At 34.3% G+C, this 22,412-nt stretch overlaps 1 protein-coding gene across 1 annotated transcript in view; it reads left to right on the top strand.

Annotated features, from left to right (window-relative positions):
* KCNMA1 (potassium large conductance calcium-activated channel, subfamily M, alpha member 1) overlaps positions 1-22,412 on the top strand; it is a gene marked incomplete at both ends in the record, with an annotated part of 146,241 nt that overhangs the window by 49,743 nt on the left and 74,086 nt on the right. Inside the window, 5 exons of the mRNA XM_010153889.1 lie at positions 732-800; positions 4,791-4,802; positions 12,877-12,963; positions 16,884-16,960; positions 20,427-20,435. Of these exons, the coding sequence (XP_010152191.1) occupies positions 732-800; positions 4,791-4,802; positions 12,877-12,963; positions 16,884-16,960; positions 20,427-20,435 (254 nt within the window). The remainder of the gene's footprint in view (positions 1-731; positions 801-4,790; positions 4,803-12,876; positions 12,964-16,883; positions 16,961-20,426; positions 20,436-22,412) is intronic.

Here is a 22,412-nt window from a genome sequence, read left to right as displayed (position 1 = left end):
CTATCTCATTTTAATCATATCAAACTACATTTGGACAGTACAGTTAAACGGTGAGACTTTTTAATCCTAATGTTTAATTGCATGGCCAAGTACATGTAAGCCTATTTATTTTACCGCTTAAATATTTTTAGTAAATCCATGGATAAGAATGAGATACTGATGCTAAATATTAGGGTAGCCTTATTGAATATATATTACAGTATCAGAGTGTACTTGCCATATATTGGTCAGAAATTGCTTCCAGTCGTGTTGCTGTTCTGTGACAGGAGTTGGCAAATACTGTCTTATCAATATTGTACTCTAATTTTGATTTCAATACATAAATATGTTCAATACGTAAATATTTTCTAAGGAATGCCCCCTGCAATCAATATATGGCTCAATTCCAGGAAAGAGTTGAAAAATTTCCTCAAGACATCCACAACCATAGCCAAATGCAAATTTATGTTGTGTGTCATGACCTTTGTTATTACTGCTCAAGTAGACTTTGTAACATAGTGCTGGTGCTTATGCTACTGTTCTCAACTTCTCAGTTTATATTTTTGGGAAAATATGTGTCCATTATATACAAAAGAGAAAGACCTTATTAGATTTTTTTTTTTTTATACCTAACTGAAAAAATGGGAAAAGATTTTAGTGTAAATTCTCAAAGAAATACTGTACAGCGATCTCTACAGATATGATGTTGGTTGTGAAAAAGGACTGACTCTTGGTCTCTTCTCTTTCTGCAGACTGGTGTTTGCGAAACTAAAGCTCTTAATGATAGCCATAGAATACAAGTCAGAAAAACGAGAAAGCAGGTATGTCCAATGCCTACAGGTTTTGAAGTTCTGGAATGCACTGTCAATAATTTTGCCTGCTTGTTTTCTTTTTTCTTTTTTCTTTTTTTTTTTTTTTTTAGAATGAACATAGCTATTCTTATACTTTTGAAACCTTTTGGAGTATAATTAGCATGCCATCACATTACACCATTTCACACAACACTGAAAGGGTTTTATTTCTCTCTATTCTTCTTCTCTAAAATTAATTTAAGTCAGAACATTTAGTAGACGTTGAGGAGATAGTGATACATAGTGTCCCATCTCCAGGACTGTAATTCATTTTTACTTAACAAAAACTTAAAATATTCTTCTTCATACTTTATCAGTTTTAGTTGGCGGTCCAACTTGTTTTATTGAAAATGGAGAAGTGGAAAAGAGATGTGAAAGCAAAACTCATTATGGCTATGTGTATTCTCAAAATAATGATTTCATTTACATGAGTTTGGAAGAACCAGTTTTGATAGGATACAGGTTAAACAGAAATATAGGCTAAACAGCATTTATATAGTATCTGTTCTGACAAAACTTGCATATATAAATAACATCATGAAGCTGGAAAAGATTAATTTAGACAGGAAAAGAAATTTCTTGTGGGCTTTTTGTACAAAAATTCATAAAAATCCAGGTGAAAAGTGGAGTCAATCTTCTATCAACTTGTCAGTTAGTGCTTTACACAACTTTCATTTTTGTGTAAAAAATACGCTCTGACACATGTGGAAGGGCATATAATAAAAATATAACAATAATGACTCTGAGCTGCATTTTATTTTCCTCTGTCAGAAGTTATATTTTGTACTGTTGTAATAGATTTGGAACAATACATGTTAAGTCATCTTATTTTTGGCCACTAATTACCTAAAACTTTTGAGGGCAATTGTTTCTTCTCATAGGAGAAAAATTTCTGTCTTTTGAGTTCATGCCACAATTTCTAAAGTTTTGAAAGTTTTTTTTTAAATCTTTATTATGTTATCATTTTTATAAACATCTATGAAGACCTGTATGGAACATCTGATATGGAAAAGTCAGTGTTAGAACTGTTTATAAGAGTATTTGCATGCCCTATAGTTGGTTTTGCTTGATTCTCTCCAACATTATAAAGTGATATGTGAAATGGTGTATGTGCTATTGGATATTATTTTTGTCCACACTATGCAGACTAAGAAATCCTTTTTTTCTTTTTTTTTTGGATTATCAATTTTTCTTTTAATGTTTCCTGCTCCCGTGGGATCTTAAAATACTTTTCCACTGAATGATTTCTTTTCACATCAACTAGTGTAAAGCAAACAATTTATTATTATTTTGTCTCTGAAAGTGCTAATCTCTTCGAAAAAATAAAGAAAAATACAATAGTAACAGCAGTGGAATGCAGATTTTGCATTTCTGATACTCAGAAAATACTTGTTTTCTGTTGGTTCTCTAAAATTACCCAACTTTAGGTTGTCATTACTTCAGTTGTCATTTACTTACATAAGTGCTAATATTACAGTCTTTTTCAGTAATATCATATAATTCATGGCTTCCATATTACTCTTTGCACTAACTTCAGTGGGAGTTGGATTGAGTTCTTAATCACAAGGTGATGCAGAGGATCCCACAATAACACAATGTGATACAATCATATATGCTTTCTTACTTTAAAGCCACACAGGTAACAGTTCACAATTAATTTGATAGAAAAAGGAGCTTAAAAATTGCAGGAAACAATCCTAACAAAGAGATTATAACAGCTGGATTATTTGAATATCTATATAACAAAAGGAGACCATGTAAACTAAATATTCGTGTTTTCTTATGACCCTGATACAGAGTAATATCTGCTGACTTTATAAACTAGTGATAATTTTGTAGTCTCTGTTCAGTGAATCACAGAAATACCTGCAGCATATCTTTACTGTTTTACATGTTCCTGTGCTCTTCAACCCAAATATGTTAAAGGCATATTTGTGGTTTTCTGAGCTGGAGCCTTTTAGTCTGACCAGAAAGGTAATGGAACATAACTTCAGTTTCTCACTTGCTAGGTCTACTTGCATTTCCTAGCATCTTATTAATGAAAAGATGGGGAATTAAGACAAAAATTAGAATAGCATGGTTTGAAAGTGTAAACTGCCTTTGAACAAGATAAATTTTTCATTTGCTGATTGTTTTTGCTGACTTTGGAAATATTTTATTCTACTTCATATCTTAAGTTCTTCATTGGTACTTCTTCAGTGTGAAGGTGGAACCGATTATGATGCCCTTTTTGGTTTCACACTTTATGAGAGCAACCAACAGGAGATACATGCTGATTTATTTCATGATCATAGTTTAGGTTCATATTTTGTAAAACTGTTGAATAGTTTAAGATTTAGAGCAATAATGAAAAATATAGGATATTACTTAGATGGCACCATTTTGATAAGAGCTGGTATTTCCTGTCACAGCTGAGACCAATATTTTCAGGGGCAGAGAAAATTTTGACTAAGGCATGAAAAGATCTTGCTCCCACCAATTTATTTCTTGTTACTAGTCATAATAGAATAGCCATATAAGTAAACTATATATCTCATTTTTTACTTACACAGGGTGTTTCCTTTTAAGGCAAGTTTTGTCTGCCTCCATCACTTTGCATTTGGAGCTAAAGTAATGCAATGTAAATTCAGAAGTCTGTGTGTCTCACAAAAGTGGTAATGTGAGGGCATTCTAGATTTCCTAATCCCCTCTCTAAATTTTTACCTCAGTTTTGAGGATAAAATCTAGTACCATTTCAAGTCCATAGCAGAATTTTCATTGACTGTGCTGTCTTTATTACATGTAGAATGGCATAGACGCTCACCTATGCTTTTTTTTCCCTCCCAGGCAGTCTCCTAGATGTCAGTTTTCTAAAGCTGATTTACAGCCAGATTCTGTTAACTCTACCATTTGAATTTGAAATCAGTAGTAATTATAAATTGTCAGAACTCCATCCAATCTAATATTAACGTACATGGTAGCAGTAACTCCTGCTAGCAGTTGGGTTTTTTTCTTTCTCCTTTTTTCCTGACTTCTAATACAGATACACAAAACATTAATCACACCTTGAAAACAAGTTTTGACTGTATTAAATTGTTAATTATAAGCAATTTATGATTTTACAAGATTGCTTAAAAGTAGAATTTAAAAGTTTTCAAGCCTTAATATAGGTAATATAAATATGATAAATACACTCCTTTTGAAATAATAGGTAAAATTTCTATAGTATGTTTATTATTGTATGCAACTGTTTCTCATCAATTTAGTTTAAAGATTAGAGGTTTTTCGTTCACCTTTACGTTTATATATTTAATAATGTTTAAATCACTGCTCACTTATCAAAGAAGCCTCTGAGTTCACAAAATGTGACTGAATTTACTGGTTTTCACTTTAGTAATTCCAGGTCACAATATGAGTTATCCATTCCTTCACCTCTAATTAGAATCTGGGAATATAGTCAGTTATTAAGAGCAGAAAGCACTTCTTAATTAAGTTTCTGTGTCCCTGATCCTAGCCAAATACTTAAGCTTAAAAAATGATCTTTTTTAGCTCATTGTAGGGAGATTTTGTTTCTTCTGTACAAAAAATGGTAAAGGAATGTGGAGAACATCAACCTGAAAATTTCCCAGCAGAGCTTGCTGAATAGATAGCAAAAAATATCAGTTAAAAATGCAGTTATTAAAACTCCTCATCTGAAATCCTTTTTAGAAATTTTTGCCTTTTTCTGCTGTATTTTTTTCTTTTTTTTCCACATGAGTAAGCAAGAAGGAAAGTCTACCAGGATTCTTCCCTCCTGCACCCCGTGTTTACTCCTCTTGTTAAATTTTCTCTTTGTCTATCCATATATTTGTTCTCATTCTCAGCAGAAAAACCTTTGAGCCTTGAAGACTTTTAAATAAAGGGTTTTTTTGCTTTTGCTTTGGTGTCAGTTGATTTCTTATCAAAGTGTTTGATTTGCAATTTTTTTCTTGTCGTTTGCAGAAGCCGAAAGCGGTATGCCCTCTTCGTTACCTTTCCTTCCAACCTCAATCCTACCTCCACTCCTTCTAACTTCAGGACTAATCCTTGCCAAGAACGCAGGAAGATAACATCTTTGTCTATCTTTCTCTGTATATACACACACATATATACATATATATATTCATCTGTCTATGTGTGTATATATATATATATCTGTGTGTATATTTATATATGAGCCCCCAGTCTCAAAAAGGAGAGAGAATAATATTTTGTCTCTCCATTGGTTCTTGTGACTCATGCACTAACTTCTTTGCAGGAAGTACAAATAAAACAGTACGTTTTTTAGGCTTTCCCACACCACCCCCCCTTCCCCGCTTTGTGGAGTCATTGGTGTATCAGATTGTTGCATTTGAAAAACAGTCTTTACTCTTAACATCTCCCCTCCTCTTTTTTTTCATTTGTACTGTATCGTGACGATGTAAATTTCGTCATTACCAGCCCGTGTGCTACCATATTGTCTCCATTTTCACACCTTCATTGATGTCCTTCTTTTCCCCGAAGTCTCCCTTCAAAACACGTCTTACAATACAGTAGTTCACATTCTCTTGTAGTCTCACCTTCCATTAACAACCAAACACAGAGTTCTTTGCATTACTGGTCCTGTTTTGAGCCCAATTATTCATAATACAGTTCTCATTAAAGCTATTGTACTGTTCCAGTGAAAGTGCTGTGGACAGTTTGTACTATATATCACAATTTTAATTGCATTTATTAAGTTCATTTATGAAGATGTTACCAAATGTTTTTGTTCCTTGGTTTCATTTTTTCTTTGAATGGCATGTTTTGCATTTTCTTTCGGTACACCACGCTGTGAGCCCCTCTCTAGTCTACATTCTATCTTGCTGATATTAGTTTGGATGAGGTAAATCAGGCATGCTCTTATATCCTCTCCTCTCCCTTCCTCATTTTTTCTCCTACAAACTTTGTTTTTCTAATTGCTTATAGCAGTCTATCTGACTGTTGGTGGTGCTCTTTGGAGACTCATTCTCATTGTCCAGGCATTTCAATGTCGTCCTCCATCATACTCTCCAAACTTTACTTTCAATGTCTGTTCTGTTGTGTCTGTTGTGTGTGTTATATTTATTTAATTTTAGTCTTATTCTCCTGTGGTTTCTGAGTAGATGTGTGAAAAGAGAGGTGGCTTCCTGTCAGTTTGGCATTATTGATATGATCCAACTGCAGAGAAGTTACTGCAACACTTAGCATCTTCAAGGATCTGCAGTTGTTGCACCTCTACTTCGCTTCTTGCTTTTAAGTATATATTATCTTGTGGTGAAGGCATGTTAACGCTGGCATGACGAGCAATATGAAGAAGTGTTGTACCAAGTGAAGTTGCTTGCTCCCAGAATAAAGTATATTGTGCTGCTTCATTGTACTGATAATCAATCACTTTTGAAAGCAGAAGGAATAATTTGTTTCAAAGTGTATTGAATTTTCTAGCATGGTTGAACTAGTTCAGACTACACCCCAATAAAATACCTTACACACATCCTGTAGGTCATGACTAAGTAGTTGCTATTGTAAAGAACTTAACTCCTGGGAGCAACCTTTTATATGCTTGTAGTAATTAAGCTTTAATATACTGTAGCATGTAATGTGCACCATGTCTTTTGCCTTGTATTTTTTAATGTCTTACTGGGTTTTTCTGTGTAGAGCAATATGGATCTGAACTAATGTTAATGATAGAGCCCAGAAGAAAGGAGCAATACTTACAATTAATGTGAAACTGGTATGCACACAACTCCCACTGTGGGATTTGTGCACCTACCCTCTCACTCCACTTCAAAACATAGCCTAAAAAAAAATTGTCTCAAACCAATTTTCTAATTCTATAGCTGTGTGAATGACATGGCACATTGTAAAAGGCCATTATGCTAATAGTGGATCATTTCATCTGGGCATGGCATGAAACAATCAAGAATAATAGCTGATTTTATTTAAAAATGTGCTAGCTATAGTCAATAATACCTCATAGTCTTGTTTTAGGTAATGTATTAATAGTACTTAAACAATATTATATCTTCCTGATTACTAGATGGTATTGCCACTGTTTCAGTTGCATGGGGAATGGTACAGTACATCTACCACAAAGTTTAAAACAGAGTTGTTACAGCTTTTCATTTGTTTAGTGAAAATTTTGCTGTTTGTGTTGAATTTAAATCAGCAATTGCTCTTTTTTTTTTAATTTTATTTTTTATTAGACAAGGATGATGGCAATTTAAAAGGGTAGCTATAAATCTGAAAAAAAAAGTTTTACTAATCAAATAAGTTTCATTGATGCAGGGATGAACTGGGATGTTGAATTGGTCACTGATAATGAGATTCATCTCACCTAATTTCATCAATCTAAACGTTAGATGTCTAATCTCCTTTTAGTTATCCAGATTTATTCCATGATTACAAGGGAAGAGAGAGACAATTCTTGAAAGCAGCTTCCATTATAAGACAGATGAGATGAATCCCACCCTTAGTGCTGTCTAAAATGTAACCTTGAAAGTAAGAACAAACAAGAATAGTACATAACTGAGGCTGTTGACAAGGAAATTTCTTAAAAGAACTCTTCCAGTGTACGTCTCTACTGACTGATCTTATCTATGACTTCCAGTTTTTAGTTTTCATATAGTGCAGCTAAAATGTCGTTGCCTATTTTCTGTGTGGTACTTCCTGGGCATCTTCATAGCCTTTCTCAGCTTAGTTTTACGACCTTTACTGCACTACTTCTATCTTAATAAGATCCCTCATTTTTTTTCCTCAGGGAAGGTTGACAGTTATAAAAGTCTGAGAGTCATCTACTGTATAAATGTTAAATCTAGCTTAAGAGTTCAAAGTTGTGATCATATACAACTTCAGCATTAATGGAAGGTTACTCGGTTTCAAGCTGTGCAAAACAAATTGTGGAACCATGCCACTTAGCGAGTGGCCTACCAATAAATAGATACAGTGTAATGATGGTTCAGACTCTAGAGCTGGTGGGTTGTTTTTTTCCATGTAGTTCACATGGAAGACAAGTGAATATTATAGAAAGGTACAGGAAATATTTTTAATTTTCTACAGAAAATTTTGTATACTGAAGATCTATTAGAAATATTTTTTTATATATTCTAAAACATGGAAAGATATCAACCCTCAAACTTTCTAATGCTGTTTCAACCCAAGAAACATAATCTGAATACAATATGTATGGTATTTGAGAGCAGGAGGCAAATAAAAATCACTCAACAGCAGAAATGAGCAAAAAATAAATAGTTTGAAGGAATTAGTCCAGCCCCAAATTGTCAGTTCACAGATTGTCCTACAGTTCAAACCTCCAGCTATCAGGTTCTCCATCAAATATCTTTAAGTTCAGAAAAACATTGAAGATCTGCAATTAGTAATCAAACCTTACCTCACCTTAATGCTTTAAGGGAAGACATAATATGGTATTTGTTATCTAGGTCACAATATTTTCATGTTGTGCAGCCAACCATCCATGCACTACCAAAAAATGGTATTGACCAATGGTCATCATCTGGGGTATTTTCAGGTAAATAAGAATGAATTAGCAGATATTTACATGTATGTGTATTTTACTGAAGGCATCATGTACACTTCAAAGATCAGAAAGATGTTATCCAACAAGTGAGTAAACTTGTGAGTAAATCAGAATTAACACACTGTCAGAGTAACTAACAGGTATCTATTTTCCACTGACATGTCTATCTTATCTGTCATTGAACAATCTATGTAAAGAGATCTGTAAGTGTTAATCTAGAATTTTTCTGACCACATTCAAATTGTTCATTTTTTTCAAACTGTGGATCTTAAATGTGCACTGATTCCCATCTGTGCCTCACCTGCTTATATTTCAGACTGGGAACTCAATTTCACCTGTAGAGATACTGTTGTTCCTGCCTCTTTCCTGAGCTTTGTGTTCAGTGTCAGGCAGGATGTTCTAGTGAAAAGTATCCCTGACTGTAACAGGGGGATTGGAACTAGATGATCTTTAAAGGTCGCTTCCAATGCAAACAATTCTGTGATTCATTCTCTGATTCCTGAGAGTACAACTGAATTCAAGCGTGATTTCCACGTGTTCGATGTGTGACATTTTCATTCCTCTTAGATGCACGGTCTTACATCTAGTCACCAAGTGAATCTCGTTTAGCAAATGAACTGAACTTTTGCTAGGCATTAGATAATGGTAAAACAGAGGTTTCTAAACTGTGTATTCTCTTCAACAAGTGGCTTGCAGATTGTATCATCATAGAGTAATGGTGCTGGCTTCTCTTAAGTTCATGCTGGTAATGTTAAACACATTAAATCATCTTTAATTTACACATATTCAATTCACATGGCTGTAATTGCCATGAGTTGTAAATGTTCTGGTGTGAAGGAGCAAGCAAGTCAAAAGATAATCTTGGTTTTGCAGTGTCATGTGACCCCTGTCATGCAGAGCTTTGTTCTGAGGAACAAAGAACTGGAATTGTTAAGGAAAATATGACTAAAAGTTTTTTGAGCTTGCTATTACTTCATTGGCTCCTAAGGTAACCTAAACTAGAAATGTTATAAAATTATAAATATTTTTCAAGATCCTAGAAGCTTTTAAACTATTTGGCATTCCTTGCTTGATTTCATGGCTGATTTAGGAGATAAAAATCAAATGATATTTTATGACAAAAACATATATTTGAGAAAATTAGGGATGTGGTTTTCAACATCATTTTTTTCAATGCATGACACAGAATGCTTATAGAGTAGCTGTATATATTGCTATTAAATGTAATGAGTGTCTGTCCTTTTTTTCCTTTTGCTACATCTTCCTATACCTGCAAAACTCCACAGCCTTGGAGATACATAAAAATGAGACGTTATCTGAAGCTTTTTCTCTTAAAGCTCCAATTTGCTTTGCCGTGTACTTATCTTCTCAACTGCGAGGTTATATACATGCATATTTTCATGAGCTTTTTCAACAGATACACACATCTCTAAATAACTGATGGGTTCATTCTTCTTGGTGTGGTCATAAGTCTGTTTTATTTTTCTTTGTCCTCTTTGTTCCTTATATTTTATTATTTTAATTCAAAACGTTTCCCTTGCTGTACATACTGGAGTGAGTGCTTATCAAAGCATAACTTTAGCTAATGACACTACAGGTCTCATAAAAAATAATTCAATTGCTGCTTTAATAAGCAGCATATTTAATAAATCCATATAGACTCAGTATAAATTGCTCATGACTTTGCTCTGGCTAAGTATCAGTGTGAATATAAACCCAAAGCTTTATGAGCCTTTCCTGTAACTTTGCCAATAGCAGTGATGGGGCAAATTAATTTTTATTCCCAACAGAAGCTTTTGCTGCTGGGGTCATACTGCATCAATGGCTATCATATCTATATTTTGTGCCTATAAATACATTGTATTTGTGAAAATAAGTATATGTGAATGAAGTATAAGATCTGACAAAAATAAAGTCTATACACTGACCCATCTGAATTGATTTCATGTGTCTCAGAAAATCTTGAGATACAAAATCATGCTCACAATACATTACATCCCAAATGAAACCAGTTATTTCTGGTTTAAGATTATGTTCACTGCCTCTTAGAACTGCTTCATTTGCTTATTACTTTATAAAATTTTAAGTTGTGTGACAGGGACTGAATGTTTGCATACCTAATGATTACCTCAGCTTGTGGAGGTTTGAGTTGTTGAGCTTTTGGTAGGATTTATTACTGTTTGGGCATGGTTTATCTTCAAAAATGAGATTGGGGTGGGGGAAAAAAACCAAACAACAACCAAAAAAAAAAACCCCCACAAAACCAAAAACAACCACCCAGGTGGGCATATACCAAGACATGTGTTCATCTGTTTTCACTGCAAAGTTGTAATGCTTCTGTGATTAAGGGCAAAGAATGAAACAAGGGCAAAAAAAGTATTTTTCTGAGAGAGCAGTGCCCATTTTTACCTAAGAAAAATAGCCAACCTTAACAAATCTTAGCATATTTTAGAAGGAACAATATAGTAGAAATAAATGACACTGGCATCTCTAGAAGTTTTTTTGAGTTTACCAGCTAAATGCTCAGCATAGTGACAGATTAAGGATTAGCAGACAGGGAAGAGGAAACATGGAGACTGAAACACGAATGCAGTTACAGAAAGGATGGAAAGTTTTGAAAGAAATTTAAACCAAACCTTTTACAGATGACTTCTGATTACATATTTATTATTTCGGTAACCACAGGCTAGGCTTTTGGAAATGCTAAGCATTCTTACAGCAAAAGTCCATAGGAGGTGTACGTGGAATTATGCAATGCTAAATACTTAAAAAAATGGCCTGTAGGCATCCCAAATTAATAGCTACTATATCTCAGAGCGACTTAATCTCTCATCTGTAAAATGGGATAATATTATATCTTCATTCTTCTTGTAAAATATAATATGTATTTGTGAAGCTTTTGCATGGTATAGTGATGAACACTGCAGAAAAAACACAGAAGAAATACACGATGCTGATTTTCAAGGAAAGATAAACTACACAAAGCTATGCTGGACTAATGGCAGTTTAACACCACGAAATGAATCCCCAAATTGTGAGGGGGGGAAAAAACAAGCAAACAAAACCAAAACAAACAAACAAACCCACAAAGAGTAGTTTGTGGCTATTAAGTTAAGAATCGTATCATAATGTCTAGGGTAATGAATTATGGCTGCGTGACCAAACTTTGAATTCTTAATTCATAAAGACTTTGTTCTGCAGCCTGCATGTTCTTTTCATAGGGGCTTGTGGACATGTGTAATCACAAAAAAGAGTGTGCTCATTATAAAGTTTTCAGGTATAATTTTGTCACACTAATTTATCACTAATGTATAGATAATAAATAATATCTTGAATAAGAAATTTGCTGAGACACATTTTTCCTCCTAACAATAGCATGGAAGAATTCTGGCCTTCAAATTTTAGTAACGTATGCCTGCTCAAAAGTTTGCTTTATTTATTTTTTTATGTATATACTTCTTCAAAATCAATTTTTGCTAAATCCACAAGCGTTTAAATTACTGATAGTCTTTATTTACTGTGAATTGTGTGCCATTACTACACTTTGATTTACAAAGGCTAGGCTTTAATAAAAGTCAGAAAAGAGAGAACTTTCCACAAGCTTTAAATTCTAGCAAGTCAAAAAATTAGTTATATTACACATTAATAAAACTTACTGGATAATATGCTTACGTACATCTCTAGCTGTATATTCTTACTTAGCTTGGTACTTCGCAAATTGCCTTACCTAAACTCTAGTGTCAAATTATTATGAAAATAAAAAAGATAATTCTTAGAGAGACATGGAGTACCTCACTTCTTGATAGCAGTTAGTAATTTCCATCGTCAAAGTTAGCTGAGGTTATTCTCTCAGTGTGGTTGGGTTATTTTTGTTCTTTCATGGCTACATAGCAGTGTTTTAAAAATTTTCTATTCATTTTATATTTTTTTCAGCTATCGTGACTGGTTGTCTTGTACCATTCCCCATGAGTGTATGTGTGCATTCATTATTTTAAACAATAACATTATATGTCCAGATAGGGGTCCCATTAACTTTCTCTTTCACTAGAAATTGGCAAAAATTTGCTTCAACGGGTCTAACTTCATAAATGGTATTTTGTATTGTTATTGAGTAGTGGTTGCTGGTTCTTCCCTTTTTGCCATACTATGAATTTTTCACCACTTTGCATGACCAAGCAAGAAAGCTGAAATGCTCAGCTTCACACACTGTGTTTCTGAGAGGCTTTGTTATTTTGTAGTCTAATGTAAAAACATAAGAGAACAGATGTAAACGCTTAAAGGGATGTGATTATAGGCGGAGGCATGTGACTGTCTCAAACTTAAGTTTTTGTAAAAAGCATGCGAAACTGTATTTTGATTGGAAATTTGAAGGAAGAATGGCTTAAAATTTCTTTACAGCCTTTCCTAACTAGTGGGTCCCCTATAACAGAACCAAATAAAGCTATTTTGGAACATTCAGTTGAAAGTAATTTAAACTTATGGTTTTGTTGTTTTTGTTCTTGTTTCACTGAGCAGTATATTAATCAATCCTGGAAATCATGTCAAGATTCAAGAAGGTACTTTAGGATTCTTCATTGCAAGTGATGCCAAAGAAGTAAAAAGGTAACTCTATATTTTTATCTTTAAACACAGGGGATTTAACTTCTGTTTTTCCTTTACATGTAAACACTTCACCTAATTTTGTTATTACCTTTTTAAAGATTCTTAGGGGCAATTGAGTTGGTACTTTAGTTAACCAACTATGCATGCATGCCATTTTCTTAACTACAGTCCTAAATATCAAGGAAATGCAATAAATTTAGAGCAAATGTGAAAAGAAATGCTGAGGCTTTTTTTTCTAACACCTGCTAGAAAATGTAACGTGTTTTGATCTGATTTCTCTAGAATTGATTTGTCCCAGTGGAATTACTTTGAGAGAGGACAGGGGTTACAGTTTTATCTGAGTTTCAGACTTAGAGTAGTTCTTATTTACATAGAATCTAGCAAATATTTGATGTGAGCAAGTTACTGTGTTAAGTCAGTAACTGGATTAGTTGAATAATGCTTACGTTTTTGCCTTTATTATTGAATGGATCTATGTACTCTACGGCCTCATAATAATAAATCAAACTACAACAGTGCAGTATAGCCTGACCATTGCAGACAACATCACTGGTTTGTACTTGGCTGTGTTAGATTTGGGTCGAATGAAAAGGGGTTTATGGTATTGTGTTTAAGATCAAATGTATAGTCTTCCTTTTTAGGATTATAATACGCTTGAAAGCAATGAAAGAGCAGTGTGAGAAAATATTTTGTTTATTAATTATACATTAATCTCTAAGATTAAAAAAGAGAAAAATTAAAAAGGAATATTTACAGCTGAGTGCTTCCCCATAATTTGTATTTTTGTTGCAAGCCATGCTGTCAAGAATCTGATTACCTAAATCCTAGAGTTAGAATGATAAAATATTCAAATTATAACCTTTACCAAGTCCTAAACATTTTATGATTAAATTACAGTGAAAGCAATATTTAAGCAATGTTTGTTTGCCATGACTACTTAAAGAAAGTCAAAACTTCAAAGCAGTCACTCAGAACTTGAATTCTATTTTTGTTGAAAAAGCTAAGAGGTCTTGGCTATGTGAAGCATACAGAAGAGCACAGCAATGCTCCTGTCCTCTAATATTTCTAGCACCATCCTTGCAGTATTTGCATCTAGCACTGCCTCAGGTATGCTGCCTTTCAGCGTATAATTCTTTCCTCTCTGGTGCTTTTCTCCATTTGAATATACAGATCTGTCTTCACATTCCTTTACTGAGATGTTAGCTTTTTTTAATTTATAAGGCATTTTATACTCTCCTATGAAATAATTTCAAACCGCAAGTAAATATTACCTGGGATAACATTGTTACCTGGGAGAAGTTGGCTGTTATTAATGTGTTTAGAGAAAATTTACACGTCATTCACTTAGCATGTTTTATCTAATGGCAAGATGAAACAAAATTCCCAATTCAGCCTTGCTTTTTGCAGGAGGCTTTGTTTAGAAATGCGCTGTCTCCCTTACCATGTTTCATAGCTGTTCTGTGCAAAGCAAATGATTATCAGATGTGTTTCAAGTAACAAAACCAATTATGTAAAGTGTTGATTTCACCCTTTTGATCTATGAATCGGAGTCAGAAAAATGTTCTAAAATTTGAGGTCTTGGGAGGGGGGTGGGGGAGGGAATGATTTTTTAATTAAGCAGAATTAAACATGTTATATACCTGAAATTCAAATTAAATTATTCTGGTTTCGTGTTATGTGCTAATGCAGAAATTTCAGCTCCTTTAAGCTAAAGCTATTCATATTTATCAAATACACGTATCCCACAATGAAATATAATATGCAATGCTCAAATACTCTTATTGCTAGAATTACTTTTGCATTTTTAGAACAACAGTTTCACATTAGAAACAATTATTTTTAGGAACAATTATGTCTAAGTAATTAGCTTCATGTCAAATGTTGAGTGTTTAAATATAATGCAAACTATATGAATTGCGTCTCTCTCATTCTTCATCCATTTACATGTTAGTGCTTATATTAGAAATCCACGTGCTTCCCATCCACTTAATTCAGCCCAAATATATAGAAGGATAATTTTATTACAGCAATCGCCTCAGGTGTTTGGTTTTGTCTTTGCACATAAGATTGGAAGTACTTTTTAGGATATTTGTCCTGCGGTGGACTTCAGAAACATGTTCTGTAGAAATTACTTATGTCCAATTTGTGTCATGAAGTGTTGTGCGGGAATATTTGTGATAGTGGATTCTTGTTTAATACAGGGGCTTACAGATGTACTGGGGAGAAACTGTAAAAATTGGAGGCAATTTTTTCCTCCTTGGTTATATCTTGACGTTGACTCATGGTTTGAAAACTATTTCATTTTCACTTCCTCGGAGGCAGTTGTTTTTCTTTTTGTTGGAAGGTGAATATTTTGAAGACCAGAAACTTTCTGCACCCAAATGCTTAGAGAAGGCCTTTTCAGTAGCTTCTATGCTATCTTGATTTTAGAAATGTTAATAACATTCAGTGAGGTCCTACTGCAACTTTATATTTGTATTCTCTGGCCCATATCTCTCGTGCTAGACCTGCTACCTTTCTCCTGATGGTCCGCTTTACCTGGGACATTATTCAGAGGTGTAAAATAACTTAATAAATTTGTAACTATTTTAATTAGGTATCTAGTTCATATTTCTGAACATTTCCTTTAATATAGTTCCACCTGTGGTGGGCACGATCTAATTAATCTAAAAAGAGTTAGTAGTGATCATCCCAGCTGAACTGCCAAAAGCTGTGTTTATTCAGACGATGTGTATTAATGTTGTTTACTTTTTATATTTTGCACTGGAGATTGTTCTGTTCCAGTGACCTCCATACTGTTGTAGCAATTCTACCGTCCTATATCTATGAACAGTACTGGCAACAAAATCTATGGGTGGTTGCAGAGTTGCACCTTTGGTTTTTACTGCCACATTGCGTTGAGAAGTATGCAATGAGGGAGTGTTAGGAAGACAGGCAGGGACCTGACATATCCTGGATATGGATAAGTACAGGAAAATTTCAGCAGGTTAAAAGTGTGTTTAATTTGTTATGCCAGCAAGCATCCTCGTAAACTCTTAACAGTCCAGCTAGAGGTCAGCTGCGTGATCCTCATGAAATGTGTCACAGCATCCTGACGTGACATGGTGACTTGACAGGCATGATTAAACTGTCCTGTGGGCAGTCTGATGCGTTTTTATTAAATCTGATTTATTTTTTAATTATATATAAAATAAGATATTTACCCTTTCTCACTTCCTTAGTGCTCCTTGTGCTTCACCTGGTGGTGAACCATTTGATACAAGAGTAGAAGTTTATAGCCAAAACCATTACATGGAAACCTAGATGGTTCACTTTGTTAAGTTGTATGTATTTGTTTGAAATTTTGGCTTTTATGTTTTCAAAACTGAAATAGTTATGCTCTATTCTTTGTTATTGTTGTTGTAAATAGCATATCTGATGTTGTGACATTGATTTTGTCACAGTCTCATTTTATCCAAAATTAAGTCCTACTTGTAACCAGCCTGAAAAATTGGCCAAGGATGCTAGACGGTCCTTACACCAAAAAAAAAAAAAAAAAAAAAAAAAAAAAAAAAATCCTGTATATCTGATAAGAACACAGAAATCTTCATATATATATTCATGACAAAATTCATTGGATGCTCTTTTTTCTAAGAAGAAAGACAAATGAACTGAAACACTGTCATAATTATCATCGCTTCTCCCAGTTACTTTTCAAATAGAAGTATATTAAAAGAAACACTAATTTGGAGTCTGATGTTTGAAATGAATGGTCTTGCAGCAAATATTTTCTATTTTAAATGTCTAAACCTTTTCAAAGATTAAAGGAAATTACTGCTGGCATGTTTCATTAATTTGGCACTGCAACAAGAGGAAATGTGGGACTAATTTCATTTGTATGGATTAAGGAATGTGTCAGTTTTTCCATTCTGTCTCTCTAGGGCATTTTTTTACTGCAAGGCCTGTCATGATGACATCACGGATCCCAAAAGGATAAAAAAATGTGGCTGCAAACGGCGTAAGTAATATTTCTATCACTCCCTTTCCTTTCCATGAAATGTTCAGCCTTGAAGAATTCAGCCATGAAGTACATGCATTTCCATGTTTTACACAGTCATACAGAAAAGCTAAGAACTAAATGCACAGCAATGTGATGCCATTTGCATTTCTGAAGTGCATGTATTTTTATTTCATTTCACATGACTCACACCTGTTTCTTCATTAAGAAGTCCATTAGGGTGTAAATCTAACAAAACCTGAAGAATTAAATCAAGCTAGATCTAATTGTGAAGGTTTCTGAGTTAAGAATGGGCTAACAGTTATGTTATGCTCTCATTAGTACCATACAGATATCTAGTTATTTCAATAGTTTTCTGTAAAGTGCAGAACTTCTGTCTATCTTGGTGAACACGATTCTGTAAAAGAAGAATCTAGGGAATAACATTCCATCGTAGAACTACTGAATAAATTATTATTGAAATAAACTATCAGTTTTACTGGAGGAAGAGATTGCCTGGAAGAAATCAAATATTAGTGCCTCTTACATATATCCTTTGAGAAGATTCCATACTGTAATTGTAATACTTGGTTTAGTTAAGTTCTCAGGTCCACTCTTTAAATTGTTTGGAAAACTTTGCATGAAGAAATAATTGAGTTTTGGAATTGAGATCAGGCTTTGCATCTGCTTTTTATAAATACATAGAAATTAGGATGTTATCCATATGTACTTTGAAAGGACTTTTTCAGGAACTATCACAACCACATCTGGGCCAAAGATGCATTTGACCCATGCGTATTTTAATACTGATATCAAAAGGATTTAGGGATCCATTTCTCAAGGGTTATCTGAATATTTATGTGCATTCCATGGTACTCTGCCATGAAAAAGATAATTTAATTCAAAAGTGCTGATTAAGTAGATTGAAAAATCTCAGTAGTTTGATCATGTCTATTTACAATTACTTTTAAAAGGGAAAAACCTCTCTTTTTTATAGATCCAGTTATAGTCTTATCACTGCACTGTCTTAGAGGATAGAAGAAAGCCTTAACTAGGGGTGCCTGAAATAGATGAATTATTCAAGATGATTTTAAAGTGAAAAAATATGTTACTGGAATTTTTAAAGAAACTCCTCTCCCTGCAAAACAAAATAGGAGTGTGGGACAAAGTAGTAGAATCGAGAGAAAGCAGCTGAAACACTGACAGAAAATGGTATTTATCTTCCCAGTAGCCACAAGGAGAGCAAAGCACATGGAAAGCATGCCTGATGTGGAAGGAATGTATGCATTGCCTAACATATCGGAAAAAAATTGTTCAAGAACAGTTTATCCATGTGAGAATGTGACCCTTGAACTGCTGCCAAAGCCAATGAGGCTGCTGAGTAAGTTCTGGTAAAGCCAGTTACAGATGCCTCGGGGTGCCTGTAACTCTCAAATCCAATCTTTTTTCCAAATTACCCAACAGTTAGAGAGTAACGTGTTACCTGTTTAATTCTATCTGACTGTCAAAAAAAAGACCTATTTTATTTGTATTTCCTTCTCTACTCCTCCTTCACATAGTGTATGCTTTTCACATATGTGCTGATTAAAGAAAAAAAAAAACCAACTTATAAATTCCCAAAGATCTGTCATTTTAATGTGAGATCTACACTTTTCAATGAAATCTTTTAGAAGACAGGAATCAGAATTTCACAGTATAAAGGGCAAGAGCCTTTTATTATACTTCAGTGAAAATCAGTGTATCCTCCTCAGTACTAGAAACCAGGGACAAAACAGTATCCTATGACCCAGCTAAGACAATGGATATATTACCAGCAGCAGGGCCATGAAGAGGTGAGAGCGACAACTTCTGTGTGTAGCAGTAGGAAATGTTCTAAATGGCATGGTCACACCCATCAGTTCAATAAATGAAAGGGTGTTGGACAGATGGAGAAACAAAATGATGAGGTTAGTGAGGCTGAAGGAGGTGGCTGTCAGCTGCTGCAGTGAGCACTGAACGCTAAGGAGGGAATCCTCTGAGTCAGGTGAAAAATTAAAAAAAAATAAACAGTCAATGAGAGTAAAATCCGAAATTTCCCTTTTGTTGTCTCTCATAGGTTTACACACATATAGGGTCACAGATACCGCCATAGCTGGCAGCTCTCAGTACAGCTGAGAGCAGCTGCCACTTAAGAACACACAACTATTAGGAGTAATACAGTTGCTTTGCTTTAAAAGTTCTCTCAATCAGCAAAAGATTAAATGAAAAATTTAATTAATTTCAACAGTAATTAGAGATTTTTGGTGTCTCATATTTTGATGATAATCTTGAGATCCCTTTTAAGGGACCTGAATTTTTTTTTTTAAAGGTAAGTCTTTAGTGCAGTCTAATTTTCACACTAAATGTCTTAGTTTTAGCTTTCAAATCACTAATCACTTTTGAAAAATCTTAACTATGTTAAGCTACACAAATCATTGCTCTTAAAAATGCAGTCTAACCAAAATAAAGACTAAATTAAGATCCCTATTGCATTAGGAAATTATCAACTGATCTGTCAATAGCTAATATGTCAGTCTGATTTTCAAAGATGCTGCAGATAATCGCACATGAATATATGTAGTCCTATATGATAAATATATATTTTAATTAGCAAGTAACATAACAGTAAGAGCCAGCTGAATGCAGGAAATGTGTAAGACGAAAAGGAAGGTTGTATGTACAAATATTGACACATTCAGGTGAATTAAATGTGAAAGAATATCTTTACAAGGAAAAATTTATTATGGTGGCATTAATTAATGCAGCTTCCTGTGACACTTGAAAAACCACATTCTTTAATAATGCATCTGACATTGCACATCAATTTAGTTCCTGTCTGAACATTAGCTTTTGGTACTGTTGGGGTCTAAATGTGAGTGTGACCTATATAGCCATTTGTCCAAACCAGTTAGGCCTAATATTAATAATTCAGAGCAGATCAGTATGTTTCCACAAGGCCAGGGATAAAGTAACCTTGCTTTCCTTTTGCAGTTTTTTTACCATCTTCTCCTTACCCATCCCACTCGATGAATAACATATGAATGCTGATGTCACATTGTCCAGAGAAATGCTTGTGTGGAAATTTTATTCACAGATTGTTAATATTTTTAAATGTTTTCAGTCTCTTTCGTGTTCTATTTAACTGTAGTTTTTGCAGAAGGAGGCCAAATACATGTATATATTTATATAAAATGCAGCCACATTGGGATGAAATCTCTAAACTGGATGACCTACTCCTGTTTCTTTCATTTTGTGCAACAGCTATCGTCTAATTCTCTATATATTTTTTCCAGTGACAGTGCTTGCTGTGAACAGTGGGGGTTGAACCCCAAAGGGGACATATCATATGTACATTGATGTGTTTGAAGGAATTTCTTGTAATCTATGACCATTGACAAACTTTTGATTTATTTTTCCTCTTGCTGCCTTGGAACACGGCCCCTACTATATTTTAACTGCACACTGATAGTGATCTATTGTGAGTAAAAATGGGTTCCCTGTAGCCCAGAGTGCGGTCCAACCTGTCTTTCTCTAGCAGAGAGTATTTTTGTTCAGTATTTTGGTTCTTTTCTTTATTTATGTTGCATGTAGCAGTGACGTCATACCCACAAGTTTCTCATCGTTTACACCCACGGAGATTAGGGTGACGTTGAAGAAAATACAGCAGTTTTCCTCTCTTTGTCCTTTTTGCCCCCTTTTTTTCTACAACCTTACTTTTTATCCCTATTTGAAAATGAGATCTTGGCAATGGCGTTTCCTTGATATGATTCTAGTGATATATCATGAATTTTTAGGGGTAGGTTTAGGCTGGGATAATTACCACTGTAGTACTCTTTGCCTGGTTAAGTGCAATTCATTGTCAGACCCGCGTTCAATTTTTTTGTAATTTGTCTTTTCCATTGCATAGCTGACACAAAGAGTCCCACAGCAGTCTTTTACTGTCCTTCTCTAACTCCTTTCTCCCCATTGGGTTAAAAAAAAAGAAAGAAAAAAAAAAAAGAAAAGGAGAGAGAGATGGTGGTAAAACCAGGCATTGAATTAAATGTGTGGCGAACTTTTAATGCATAAACCTACAGGTATCTTCATTGAGAAACAAGCTACAGTGATTATTTTCCCCAACTTGCTTATTTGCAAATTATAACATGAGTAGAGCCACACTCATTTTTCAGGACCTAAGCTGTAAACCTTTACACTATTATATAAGAATATGAACTTTATAGACCACTTCATCTCAGTATAAGTAATATCGCTTTCGAGTGTACAGAACCTATGAAGGCTCTCCTCAGCCAATTTTTCTATGTACAGTCATGATAATTTAAATTAAACACAGCATTTGGGACATGGAAAGAATTTGCTGCTTAGAAATAAAAGCACTGCAAATAAATATACTGGTTATAGGGCAGTGTTGGGACTATATGGGCTTGTTCTTTCAAACAGCAAAAAGGATCAGATATTTCATAGCTGCAGTGAGGCATTACTGTACCAGATTGAGGCTGCTAACCATACGATGTAACTGCGGCTATTCTAAAGAACTGAGGCTATGAGACTTTTTCAACATTGCAGCAGATACTCCAAATTTTTTGTGTGGTAACTGTCACTTCGGGATTGAGATGGTATTTTTTCTTCTCTCTGCTGTACACACCATAAGATCTTGCAAAGAATCAGGGAAAGTTGACACTCTTGGAGTTGCATGATGAAGTCCTAGCTATCTTCTAATTGTGATGAACTTCATTATGATTACCACTGTTTACTATTTACCTTACTGTAGTACATACAACTACACTAAAGGAGGTCCTGTTGTGGTAGAAAGCATTCAAATAGAGAACAGAAATTTCTCCAAAGATCTATTTCCAGCCAACAGAATGACACAGCAGAAATATGGGGAAGCACAAAAAGCAGATTGTGAAACAGGTTAGCATTATAAGAATCAATATTTAATGATAAACTGGAAAGAAACTAATTTAGATGGATAAAACAATGAATCCTATTGACTTTGAGGCAAAATACTGGAAGTAATTTGGATTTCTTTGAAGCAATGTCTTTATTTAAATATGTTTCTGTATCGAGGCCTTTCTGGACCAGAGAAATTAATTTTAATAGTAATAAATAAATGAGCTCTTCATGCTAAGAGAGTATTAAAAAGGAAAAGGTCATGTAGCTTTTACTTGGGGTTTTTTCCATTTCCTCAATAGCTTCACTATGTTCAGAATTGCAGTCAGCTTTCCGAGTACACAGGCTGAGAGTCTTCTTTAAGGTAATGAAGGAAAGGTCATGATCAGATTTGGAAATTCAAATGAATTGGTCTATAAATGTGCCATTATTTCAAAACTCGTGAGTCTTTCTTAGAGCTACTAAAATAGGACAAAATACCCAATCAGATCACCTGCTGTTTCTGCAGTTTTGACAAAGAACAGCACCATACGACTTATAGCAAACAACTCGCCAATTGCCTTTG

The sequence above is a fragment of the Eurypyga helias genome, unplaced genomic scaffold, assembly GCF_000690775.1.
Source record: "Eurypyga helias isolate BGI_N326 unplaced genomic scaffold, ASM69077v1 scaffold5886, whole genome shotgun sequence".
Taxonomy (NCBI): domain Eukaryota; kingdom Metazoa; phylum Chordata; class Aves; order Eurypygiformes; family Eurypygidae; genus Eurypyga; species Eurypyga helias.
The sequence above is the reverse complement of the archived record's forward strand: the minus strand, read 5'-3'. Positions and strand labels throughout refer to the sequence as shown.